Raw genomic sequence first — 12,739 nt, 5'->3', positions numbered from 1 at the left:
GTAGGAGAGACTTGCTGACAATCAAGATCGTAAGATGGAGTACACGTGTTGACATCGGAATGCTTGCTTGAGATCAAAGCAAGCAACTGTGAGTCACGCTTTGAGAAGCTTGCAAGGCGGTTTAGCCTCAAAACCGTAAAGGGGTTAAGTGCACGTGGCATCATCGCAGAGCTAGCGTTGAGGAGAAGCTAAATTGTGAAGGTGTCATGGCTGTTCAATGGACGGAGCGGAAAATGAACTAAAATATCTCAGTGGTAGATAGAAGGTCATTGTAAGCAAGAAGTATTTTGGGAACAAGGAAGCTTAAGGGCTAAGCTACCTCCTTAAGCCTATAAATAGAGGAGTAAGATTATAGGAAAGGCTTGAGCCAGCCATTTATATTTGAGAGCTAGGGTTTTAGATGAGAGAAGATGGTAGGCTTAGCATTTATAATAGGTTAGAGCTTTTGTTAGAGAAAAATACTTTGTAATCTGACCTCTTGTTGAAATTAAGTGCAAGTTTTGTCCCGTGTTAGAGTTCATCTCTTTCTAGTCTTCTTCTATTGGTTTCGTGTTTTGTTGCAAGTTTTTTCCTTTTGGATGCGATTTTCGTTTTGGTTTTTATGCTGAAATTTTAACACTTTGTGAAGTCATTCTCTTTGTTGTTAGAGGCATAAAATTCGCACACATATATGTAGAAATTGGAATTGAATTTACTTGCCTCTATTCTATCAACTTGAGGGGTTTTCTTCTCTAGATAACTCGTGTTGATTCAAAATTGTAATTTTTGTGCACTAAGACACATGAAATAGTTTTGAATGGAACCTATGAGTCATATATCATCCGTGGACTCAAAACTTCCCTTCTTAAAAAGTATCTATAGTATTTTTACTTCTGCTGAGGTTTTGATATGCGTTAGGTGATCAAATAGGACAAGCTATCAGTATAACATATAATACTTTCAGTCAAACGTGCATATGCATGTATATGCATGAATGGTACTTATTGTCTCTATAATCTGTATAAGGGTTTTGTGCACCTACACATTACTTATAAACCAGAATCTAGCTAGCCAGGTAATGTAGCTGGAGTTTTGTTGCACTGCAAATGGTATATCTTGTAATGCACCGTATATCCAGAAAGATAGTCAACAATTAATGGTTGTGTGCATCTCATGATACAGAGCCCGGGAGACATCTCCCTTTATCTAAAAGAAGGTAGCCGTTACTAGCTAGATGCAAAGCATGTGATGAAATGGTCCTGAAGAGCTGCATCGCAAAGAAAACACAGAGAGGAAAAACATTAGCTAGGAGATCAGTCATAACATTCTGAAAACGAGGGCTAAAATCTCCTTATGTGAGCCTCCACAATCGTCCGACTATTTTTTTTAAAGATCACAGCAAGCTAGAGCTCTAGCCAAGATATATATATATATATAATAAAGAAGAGAATTGACTCAATTTGTAAGAGAAATCAGATTCGAAAATCTTAACAAAAACACGGTTTTAAAGAGGAAAACTGGGAAATAACCCTGAGATGACAAACAACTTCAACTCGAAACAAAGATGCCCACACCAAAAGGCACAACTAGATAACAAACAAGTCCAATCCAACTCAACTCGCGCGCTAACCAACCAAACGATTGGTACCCTCACAACTCAAACGGCGAAGCTCTACGGAGCCTTGCTCCCACGCCGTCACAACACAACTCAGTCGGTAGAGCCTTGCTCCCACGTCGCACCACTCTGTCACATAAGTCGACAGCGTATCGCTTCGGAGGTGTGCGCATTAGAACAAATCGTTGTCGAGAAGCATCAATCCAGAATGGAGAGTCGTTGCAAAATGATGGCGTAGGGGTAAACCTACAGAAGAAGCCGACGGTTAAAACCAAACCACTAAATTTCACTGGTTAATTAGTCGTAACATAACTCCGCAAGGGCTAAAGCACGCCACCAATTGATGTTATATCCTCATTTTGCTCAAAAGGGTTAAGCTGTCACGCCACAAGACAAGTGTTGATAACCATTTATGTCCTTGTTCTAGATAGGGTTTTTTTACCGGTAAACAAATTTACCATAAGTCACAGATAAGTATGATTTATCGGATATATCAAATAAAATTCAAACAAAATACTGATAAAAATGGTAATTTTTCTACCAATGTCCACTGATAGACCCAGTAAAATGGGTTTATCACCGGTTTTTGGCCGAAATTGTTTTCCTGGCTCCATATTTGCAAGTGAAATCTTCATATCTTTCCCTCCACGATATTTACTTCCTCCGTTCATTTTTACAAGGTGGTCCCAAATTTGAAGGTTTCATTTGATTTTTTTAATGTACAATCAGTCAAGCAACATGTAGATTTACCAGCACAAAAGTTGTATTGCTAAATTCTTGCCCAAAATTACTTTCATGATTTCTCAGTTTCAACCACATATATTTAACGAAACCAATAGCCAAATTTTAAATTTGAGTGATAACCAATAGCACATAATAACGTGACTTTACAAAAATGAACAAAGGTAGCACTGTACATGCTTCAAGTTCTAATTCACTTGATCAATGCAACAGTGAAATTGAAATAGAATGCCATAGTGAGTTAGTAATTAACTTTTTCCAACATCTTGTCTTGTGAGTTGTTACTTGTACTTTCCTTTTACCCCTGCTCGTAACAAATTAAGAGTTTTCTGTCAAAATTTTGGATTACATGCACCAAAACCAAACTTAGGATTGAGACCAGATAAATCCCCAGTTGCAAGCAAACTGTCCAATTCAATCAACATACATGAGCACCACCGCATCACAATTAGTTTCCTTTATCAAGAAAAAAGGATATGTTATCTACTGAATATCCACCCACCCATCACCATGTGTATACCCCTCTATAATTACCAATAACTGACATCTGTAACTGGATATATAGCTAGTGGTGATGTTCCTTTCACTGCACCACACAAGTTGTTAATTATTCATTGCAATTTGGTAATAATCACTAACAAGTACTAGTACTGATAATAACTAATTAACTAGGGTGCCATATATCCTGGCCTATAAAAAAAGTGACAGTAACAAGTGTTGCTCCCCTGGCCCACATGGTAGGCCCTCCTTTTTCTCCTTTCTCCTTCCTTTGCCTCTGCCAGTGCCCCTTTCTCCTATGATAAATACCTTGCCATGAGCCAGCCACCACTTGCAACCACAACCAAGCAGCTGATCAGCTAGGAGTAGCAGCAAACCAAAGCCTCTCCCTTTTGCTCCATCTCCTCGCCATAGTTAAGCTCCTATTGCAACAACACACCTGCACCAGCTGTGTGAGCATACATCGACCGCCATGCCGCCTCAGCTGGAGCACGATGAGCAACAGACAGCAGGAGGTAGTGGCCACCGAGCAACGCCTCCTCCTCCTCCTCCTCCTCCTCCTCCTCCTAGCATGCTCACCTTTAGTAGTACCACCTCTTCTACTTCTGCTACTACCACTTGCACCACCACTAACCCGTCCGGCGCCGTCCATCCCACCACCTCTAGCCCTCCGTCGTCGGTCGCTGTCCGCCTCCGCCCTGCCGCCAACTCCTTCCCACTCGTTCTCAAGGTAACTTGGTTTTATGTACATATATGTTTATATGTATATAATGTTCGCTAGTTAGCAATCTCCCGTGTATATGTGTGTTACATGCACGTGCATGTGCATTGGTGCATGTACATGCTTATTTTTTAGGATGCATGGTGATGAGACGTGCACATGCATGTGTATGTGTTTGTGTATTGTGCAGTTTGAGGAGGTGGTGTACAAGGTGAAGCTCGGGCAGCCGACGGCCGGATGGTGCAACAAGCTGTCGTCAGCAGCATGCGTGGCGGTCGGAGGAGGCGGGGAGGGGAGGAAGAAGAAGCCGGCGGGGCTGGGGGCGGCGCGGGAGAAGACGATCATCAGCGGGATGTCCGGGGTGGTGCGGCCAGGAGAGATGCTGGCGATGCTGGGCCCGTCCGGGAGCGGCAAGACGACGCTGCTGACAGCGCTGGGCGGGCGGCACGTCGGCCGGGCGCTGCTTTCCGGGAAGATCACGTACAACGGGCAGCCCTTCTCGAGCGCCGTGAAGCGGCGCACCGGGTTCGTGACGCAGCACGACGTGCTGTACCCGCACCTGACCGTGTCCGAGACGCTGTGGTACACGGCGCTGCTGCGGCTGCCGCGCGCTCTCGGCGCCGGAGAGAAGCGGGCGCAGGCGGACGCCGTGATGCGGGAGCTGGGGCTTGCCAAGGTTGCGCACAGCATGGTCGGCGGCGTCCGCGGCGTGCGCGGGCTGTCCGGCGGCGAGCGCAAGCGCGTCAGCATCGGGCTCGAGATGCTCGTCGACCCCAGCCTGCTGCTCCTCGACGAGCCCACCTCCGGGCTCGACTCCACCATCGCCGCCAGGATTGTCGGCACGCTCCGGCGGATGGCGGCGGACGGCGGGCGCACCGTGGTGGTCACCATCCACCAGCCGTCGTCGCGGCTGTACCACATGTTCGACAAGGTGCTGCTGCTGTCCGCCGACGGGTGCCCCATCTACTATGGCCGCGCCGCCGACGCGCTCTCCTACTTCGCCTCCGTCGGCTTCGCCTCGCCGCTCTCCCTCAACCCGGCCGACCTCATGCTCGACCTCGCCAACGGTACGCCGCCATGCACTTTTCACCCACTCACGCACAAATATTCCTTCTCTCTCCTCTCCTCTCCTCTCCTCTCCTCTCCTCTCCTCTCCTCTATCTATATATATATATACCTTTTTACGATGCCTTCCAATTCATAGGGCACATTGGCATGTGCCATTCCATTCCTTGCGCTGACGTCATCCATTCTCCTAATCAGCTAGTCAAGGTGGGTGAGAAATTAGCTTTCGTTCCCGGTAAACCATCGAAAACTAGCTAATTGTAAGTCTGTTGCAACTCAAATACATATATTAAATATGATAATATTAATTATGAACTTAAAGTATCAAAATATGAACGCGCTATGAGAGCACCATCCAATGAATATATCAGGAGGTGTCGTAGTTTGATTTTAGATAAAATCGGAAAAAATGAAAAATAGATTATCTGTTACTTTCGTTTCTAATTTTTTTATTTATTTTTATAGTAAAACAGATCTCATATCCATAGCTGGTAACGGGATATAAGATGTTAGAGGAAAAGGATAGATAATAAAAATGAGTAAATTATTTTAATTTTATGAGTTTTTATTAGATACAAGAAGAGTAAAAAAAAGATGTTACTTAAGAATCAACTTGTATTATATATAGTATACAAATTTTCATTTGGACAACTCTCCAACATTTCAAATGGCGCGCCCGTGCCATTTACTTACCCAAAACATTGTCTCCATTTACATCTTACCACCTGGGTGACTGCCTCTACCGGTCACTTCGGAGCACACATGCCATTTCTCTCATTATGGAGCACTAACTATCGAAATCTGGATCAAGGAATCAATTTTCTTACACGAGAATATATAGATTTACTTCCTCGACTACAAATATAGTATAAAAATGGATCGTCAAGTGCCCACTTAACGATCCGGACATATAGAATTTGTGTTACTGCTTAATAAAAAGCAGAGGAACCGGGTCCGTTAGGCCGCAGTAGTTGTTAACCACCCAAAAAGCTAAGAGCAAAATAAAGCGCAGAACAATCTATACCATGGGCCCCAAAGAAAATAAAGAAGCGAAAAGAAATGAGCACGCATGGAGGGGAGTGTTAGCAGCACAAAAAAATGTGTTCGAGATCGTGTGCTTGATACGGTGCGCGCATGCAGCTGGCCATGGGGGTCCCCTGACGAGAGCGACGCTTTCTTTTCCTCTTCCCTTTGATCTGCGTCATGATCACCATGAGCATCCATCACCATCTTAGTCATCATCGCATAGTTGCATTAATAATAAGATAATTATTAGATGAATATCAGCAATTAGTGAGATTAAATCATTAAAGTTTCATCCTTCGTGGTTCATGCATAAAGAGGGAAAACAGCATCGGAATTATCTCATCAATCGAGGTGCAAAGCTATATGAATTGTTCATGTCACCTTGTGTCAGATTATAACAGAATAGATTAATCAGATTTTACGGCTGAATATGTAGTAGTGCTATTGCAAAAAGAAATAATATTTTTAAATCGAGCAACACAAATGCGCAGGCAATTCGATCGGTTGGTTGTGTGTCAGGGAGACCGAAATGGCAGATTGGCGATGGCAATGGTGGATTTGGGGTTTGGGTGGATGGAGACAGGGACAGGGACACACTGCTCCGCCCACTCCCAATCATGGATCCACCCCACCCGTCATTCCATCCTCCATTACAACCTTGAATTTTTCATTCGCCAGTGGCTCAATCTTTGCGAACAATGGCGGACACTTGTCGAGCTCGCGGAGCTTCAGTTCACTTGCTGGCTGGTCACTGTGCTGACGACGTGCGCTGTGCATTCAGGTATCGCGCCGCAGACGGCGAGTGGCGACGGCGGCGAGGCGAGGATGGCGGCGGTGACGGGCGGCAACGAGAGCGAGCACAAGGAGGTGAGGGAGAAGCTGGCGGCAGCGTACGAGCGCCGCATTGCGCCGGCGGTGAAGCTGGACATCTGCGCCCGTGAGACGACTACGGTGGCGTCGGCGCGGCGCGGCGCGGCCTCTGCGGAGTGGATGACCGGGTGGTGGACGCAGTTCATGGTGCTGCTCCGGCGCGGGCTCAAGGAGCGCCGGCACGAGTCCTTCAACAAGCTTCGCATCTTCCAGGTGCTGAGCGTGGCGAGCCTGGCGGGGCTGCTGTGGTGGCGCACGCCGGCGTCGCACCTGCAGGACCGGACGGCTCTCATCTTCTTCTTCTCCGTCTTCTGGGGCTTCTTCCCGCTCTACAACGCCGTGTTCACCTTCCCGCTGGAGCGGCCCATGCTTCTCAAGGAGCGCGCGTCGGGGATGTACCGCCTCTCGTCCTACTTCGCCGCGCGCTCCGCCACGGACCTGCCCATGGAGCTCGGTCTACCCACCGCGTTTGTAGCCATCCTCTACTGGATGGGCGGCCTCGAGCCGCACCCGGCGCCCTTCCTCCTATCCCTAGCCGTCGTGCTCTACAGCGTGCTCGTGGCCCAGAGCCTCGGGCTCGCCATCGGCGCCGTGCTCATGGACGTCAAGCAGGGCACCACGCTGGCGTCCGTCATCACCATGGTTTTCCTCATCGCCGGAGGCTACTACGTGCAGCACATCCCGCCGTTCGTGGCTTGGCTCAGGTGGCTCAACTACAGCTTCTACTGCTACCGCCTCCTACTCGGGATACAGTTCCCCAATGGCGGCGGATACTACGAGTGCGACGGCGCCGGCGGCCGACATGGGCTGTGCCCGGTCGCCGAGTTCCCGTCGGTCAAGGCTGTCGGGCTCAACAACCACTGGGTCGACGTCTGCGTCATGGCGCTGCTGCTCGTCGGGTACCGCGTCGTCGCCTACATTGCCTTGGACCGCCTCAAGCCGAGGTGAAGCCATCCATGGAGTAGTAGAACCCATCGGCCATGGCGCCCATGCATGAATCCATCCATGGAGTAGTAGAACCCGATTGATTAGCTCGGGGCCAGGAGGGACTAATTAACAGCACGAGTAAATTAACTAGTTTCTTGTTTAATTTTGCCGTTTCTTGGAGGCATGGATGGATGGTGAGAGTTGATTAGTAGAGTGATCAAGATGGCGAAGAGAGGATTAATGGTGGTGACTAGTGTACGTTTGTGACTTGGCGCGAAATAATTACTAGTATTTATCTGTGGCGAGGAGAAGGAAGCACTTGTGAGTTGAGGCTCTGTATAATACAAGGTGGAATATAATACAAACCTGCAGCTGGTCTGTGAAACTCTGACCAACAAATTTTGAGACCACTACTAATTCAGTAATTTCTTGTGTCATTCACAGTGCTCTATAGTATATTGTTCGACATACGGCAGAAGATTTCCAGAATAATATTTTTTTCATGAGTTCGCAAAATCATCGGCGAATCCACAAATATTTGTACTACTGACCAAAAACTCCCTACCTATTCAGCCTTATGAAACAGAAAACCATCTTATCTTATATTTACTAATTGGAGGTTCTTTTGATGTCTTCATATTAATCCTAAAAATTCTCATAAAAAAGCAAAACATCCAACCGTCGAATTAATTGATTGACTAATTGTAATCATAGATCAACAACCAGACGAAACAACGTAGAAGATTAAAAAATAAATCATAGAGTCCAGCCCCAAGACTACTTATTGCCTTATCTTTCCTTCACTTTTTTGTTATAGATATCATTTGTCCAATAAGGTTACGTTAGCAAACTCAAACTTAATTACGTTAGCAATCAACACACTTTTCCAAATCAATTATAATCAAACATTACAAAATTAAAACAACAGAACGCAAACTTATTACGGATTATCACACAAAAATAATATCAAAGAATTTATAATATATTTCAAAAAAATAATATGAGATACGATGACGACATTAAAAATAATAATAATTTCAAAAAATCAAGAAACAAATAAAAATCAATTTTCATAACACATAAAATGAAAATTATAAATTAGATCTTATTCACAAATAATAAACATGATTCCAATATTTTAAACAAAAATTACATTTATATTTTACATTCTAATATTTAAATATAAATAGTTGATGTATCTTAACATATAACTATCATTAACACACATATCTATCATTCAGCCGTAAGCTAAATTTCTAGCCTGTGCAGTGGCACGAGTTGATGTGCTAGTGATGAATAAAGTGAACTGAAGCCTGATCAGCTGCATACGATAGCAACATTAGTGCATAGTACCATGTCTTCCAGCTTTCTAATAGTGTTAGGACATGGCAAAATTGGCATGAAGGCAAGTGTTTCTGAACTCTGAAGGAAACCGTCTCCTTCTCGAGATGACTATAAATGTGGTCGAGCAGAAGAGCAATAGCTTCAGAAGTTCAGAGTTAGATAGTCAGTTCTGATTGTCCTGAGGTTCTTGTCAGGCACGGAAAGTGAGAGTTGGAGGAAAACAAACTGATTGATCAGTCGGCAACGGATTAATGGGTTTAGCTTACACTACTATGCATTAAAACTTAACTGTGGCACAATCCTCTGTTTTTTTGTTGTTAAGAAAACGAAAACCTAAAGGTGTGTACAAATGTGTAATTCAGTACAGTTTTCCCTCTGATCAAACACATGGATTATTTTATAATTGCTCTTGTCTAGTTTACATTCTTGATTCTTTTATGAGAGCAACAAAACAATAGGGTCACTCGATCACTTAGTGCTGCAGGCTGTAGAGTGTGGGTGCATCTTGTTGTTCTTGTAGACGAGCGGGTCCGACAGCTTGTGCCTGCACAGCGAGCACATCTCCTTCCCCTGCAAGCGTCTTCTCCAAGCACGCGCCATGGAACACAAGTCTGCACCCTGGCCACGCCGCCAGGCCGCTCTCCAGAGCTCGAAGCACACGGACCACTCTTCCACCAAGTCGTCGTCCTCCGCTTCACCGGCCGCGCGCGTCTTCGTCTCCGCTCTCCCCGCGTCCCGCCCGTGGTGCATCTCCATGCCGACTTGGTAGTACTCGGGCCACGCCTCCTGCATCTTGGCCTCCAGCGCGCCGCACAGGTGCGCGATGCGATCCGGCGTGTGGTCTCCGTGCAATCAGAATAGATGAATTGTCGTGAGGAATACCTCAGGCCGCTATCTGATCTTAAAGATACAAATCGCACTTCAAGCGCACCAAGCACTACCTTCTCCCGAACAAAGTGGAAATCCACTTCGACATGTTTGATTCTCACATGAAACACCGAGTTGGCAGTCAGGTGCGTGGCTCCCAAGTTGTCACACCACAACACCAGTGGCCGACAATGAGGTATATGCAATTCTCGAAGAAGGGACTGCATCTAGGTGACTCAGCACTGCCATTTGCAAGAGTCTTATACTTAGCTTTAGTGGATGATCTAGACACCATGGGCTACTTGCGAGCACTCCATGACACGAGATTGGGACCGAAGAACATAGCGAATCCTCCATCGACGGTCATCTATACTGCCAGCCCATTCAGCGTCTGTAAACACACTAAGCAAAGTAGAGTTTTACTTGCGAATGCAAAGTCCAATGGTGATAGTGCCATTAACATATTGCAAAATTCTCTTCACCGCCTCCCAGTGATTATTCGTAGGCTTAGAGAGATATTGAGACACCTTTCACCGTGAAAGCTATATCCGGTCTTATGAGTGTCAGGTATTGTAACCCTCCAATAACACTGCGATAAGAATATGCATCCGCTTCGCTGAGTGTATTGCCAAGATTTGTAGAAAGATTGTCCTTTACATACATTGGAGTAGAGACAGACTTGCAATTCTCCTTGTGTGTACGATGAAGTAAGTCCATAGCATACTTACTTTGGGAGGGTACCATTCCCCCTGAATTGTGAGTAGTTTCAATGCCCAGAAAATAGTGCAAAGGTCCAAGATCTTTCACCAGAAAGGATTGGCCAAGTTCATGAATCAAGCGATCAGCAGCACGAGGACGGGAGCTAGCAATGACAATATCATCGACATAGACCAGCATGTGGATAGTGAGAGACGCCGAGTTGAAGGTGAACAACCACGCGTTTGCCTTGGATGCTACAAAACCGAGATGATGAAGTTTGTCGTTGAGCTGGGAGTAACATGCACATGGTGATTGCTTCAGGCCATAAATAGCTTTCTGGAGACGACAGACATACGAGGGGTGCATAGCATCTTCGAACCCTGGAGGCTGCTACATATACACGGTCTCATCAAGGATGCCATGAAGAAACGCGTTGCTGATATCAATCTATCGAAGAGTCCAACCTTTTGAGACCGCATTGCATAGGACTAATCGAACCATGGCAGGCTTAACCACTGAGTTGTAGGTGTCCAGGTAGTCGACGTCGTAGCGCTGGGTGAACCCACAAGCGACAAGGCACGCTTTGTACTTATCAACTAAGCCATCAGCTTTCTGCTTTATCTTGAAAATCCATTTGCATTCGATGGCATTCTGACTGGGTGGTCAAGGAACGAGAGTCCATGTGTTGTTGCGCTAAAGGACTGATAACTCCTCTTCCATGGCAGCACGCCATCAGGCATTAGCCAGGGCACCCCAATGAGATGTGGGTTTAGCAGCAAAGGCACGATGAGAGGGATCATATTGAATCATGCCATCAAGAAGCTTGACTAGAACAATGATGTTGTCACGAACCTGAGTTTGCATTGGGTGATGGATCGGTGCAACCGTGAGGGTGATGTAGGAGCTAGTGGGGAAGCTAGTGTAGGCGTGCTGTTGTCGGAGTTAGTGATGCTGCAAGGAGACATGTCGTGCACTGCTGGCCTGGTTGCAGAAATGTCAGGAGAAAAGCCGTCACCAACTGCACCAGGAGAAGCTGCACCAGAAGAAGAAGCTGCACCAGAAGAAGATCCCACTCGTTGCAACATCATTAGCACGTAACAATGTAAGGTCATAATTATGCATTCGATCATCCTAAATAACTGGCTTGGAAGATGGAAAAAATGGATGGGGAGACATTATGACTCAAATTTGAAGACAAGCCATGGTCACCCACACTAGAAGCAAAAAGAAACCAATGCTCATCAGAAACTACATCATGAGAGATGTAAATGCATCCAGTAGTCCAATCCAAGCATTTATATCCTTTTGTGCATAGAGTTGTAGCCCAAGAACACGCACTGATAAGACTGAAAATCAAGTTTTCGGTTGTTGTATGCACGGAGATTAGGCCAGCACGCACAGACGAAGACATGGAGGAAGGAGTAGTCAGGCTGTATATTGAGAAGATGAGTGAGGGGTGTGGATTTTTGCAACTTGCATGTGGGCATTCGGTTGATGAGGTAGCATGCGGTCAAGAAGGCTTCATCCCAAAAATAGACGAGGAGTGAAGAGTGAGCATGAAGGGTGATGCCAGTTTCGACAATATTTATGTGCTTGCGCTCAGCAATGTCGTTTTGCTGCAATGTGTGCGAATAGGAGACATAGTGTGTTATGACGTTTTCTAGACAATAGTGATTGAGTCGACAATACTTGCCACCCCAATCGGATTGAACTGCACGAACTTTTGTGTTAAGCATTCGTTCAACATGAGATTGAAAATAATAGAAAGCATGCTCAACATCTTACTTATGTTTAAGAAGATAAATCCAACTAAACCGACCGAAATCATCTAGAAAACTCACATAATAACGAAAGCTTCCCACGGAAGCAACAGCCGGCCCCCAAACATCGAAGCGCACAAGCTCAAGAGGAGAGGTGGTTATATGTGTGGAATTATTGTAGGACAGCTGGTGCACTTTTGCATGTAGACATGCATCACAAACTGATGACTCACTAGGGGAAGCACAAGCGAGTTTATTTGCTCTAATGACTGTGTATGACGGTAGTTTGCCGCGTGTATGCGCAATCCCCTGATATACATCTACACATATAAAAAAAAAGAAAGAAAGAAAAAGAAGAAGAGAGCTGGCAGGCCTTTTGGCTCAGCCGGCCTAGCTCCTTTTTTTCACCACACCGGCCTGGCCCAGCCATGCCGCCCCTTATCTCTCCGTGCGCCGCATCGCTCTAGGGCACCCGGGCCACTATGCTTCTTCCCTCCCTCACATGCTTCGCCGCCCCTCTCGCACTACGCTCATCCACGCTCCCGAGCCGCGCCGTCATGCTTGCGCCCGACCGAGCTGGCTCTCTCTCCTTCCCTGCTCTCTCCTCTCCCCTTCCCCCTTTCCTCT

General features: G+C 46.1%; 1 protein-coding gene across 1 annotated transcript; it reads left to right on the top strand.

Annotated features, from left to right (window-relative positions):
• The first annotated feature begins 3,154 nt into the window (after positions 1-3,154).
• On the top strand, positions 3,155-7,807 carry LOC133899604 (ABC transporter G family member 14-like). The gene is made up of 3 exons (XM_062340613.1): positions 3,155-3,563; positions 3,745-4,621; positions 6,427-7,807. The coding sequence occupies exons 1-3, from the start codon at positions 3,306-3,308 to the stop codon at positions 7,461-7,463; spliced, it is 2,172 nt and encodes a 723-aa protein (XP_062196597.1). The 5' UTR covers positions 3,155-3,305; the 3' UTR covers positions 7,464-7,807.
• The last annotated feature ends 4,932 nt before the right edge of the window (positions 7,808-12,739 follow it).

This window comes from Phragmites australis, chromosome 18 (genome assembly GCF_958298935.1).
Source record: "Phragmites australis chromosome 18, lpPhrAust1.1, whole genome shotgun sequence".
NCBI lineage: Eukaryota > Viridiplantae > Streptophyta > Magnoliopsida > Poales > Poaceae > Phragmites > Phragmites australis.
Note: the sequence above shows the minus strand (reverse complement) of the source record. Positions and strands in the feature narration are given on the sequence as shown.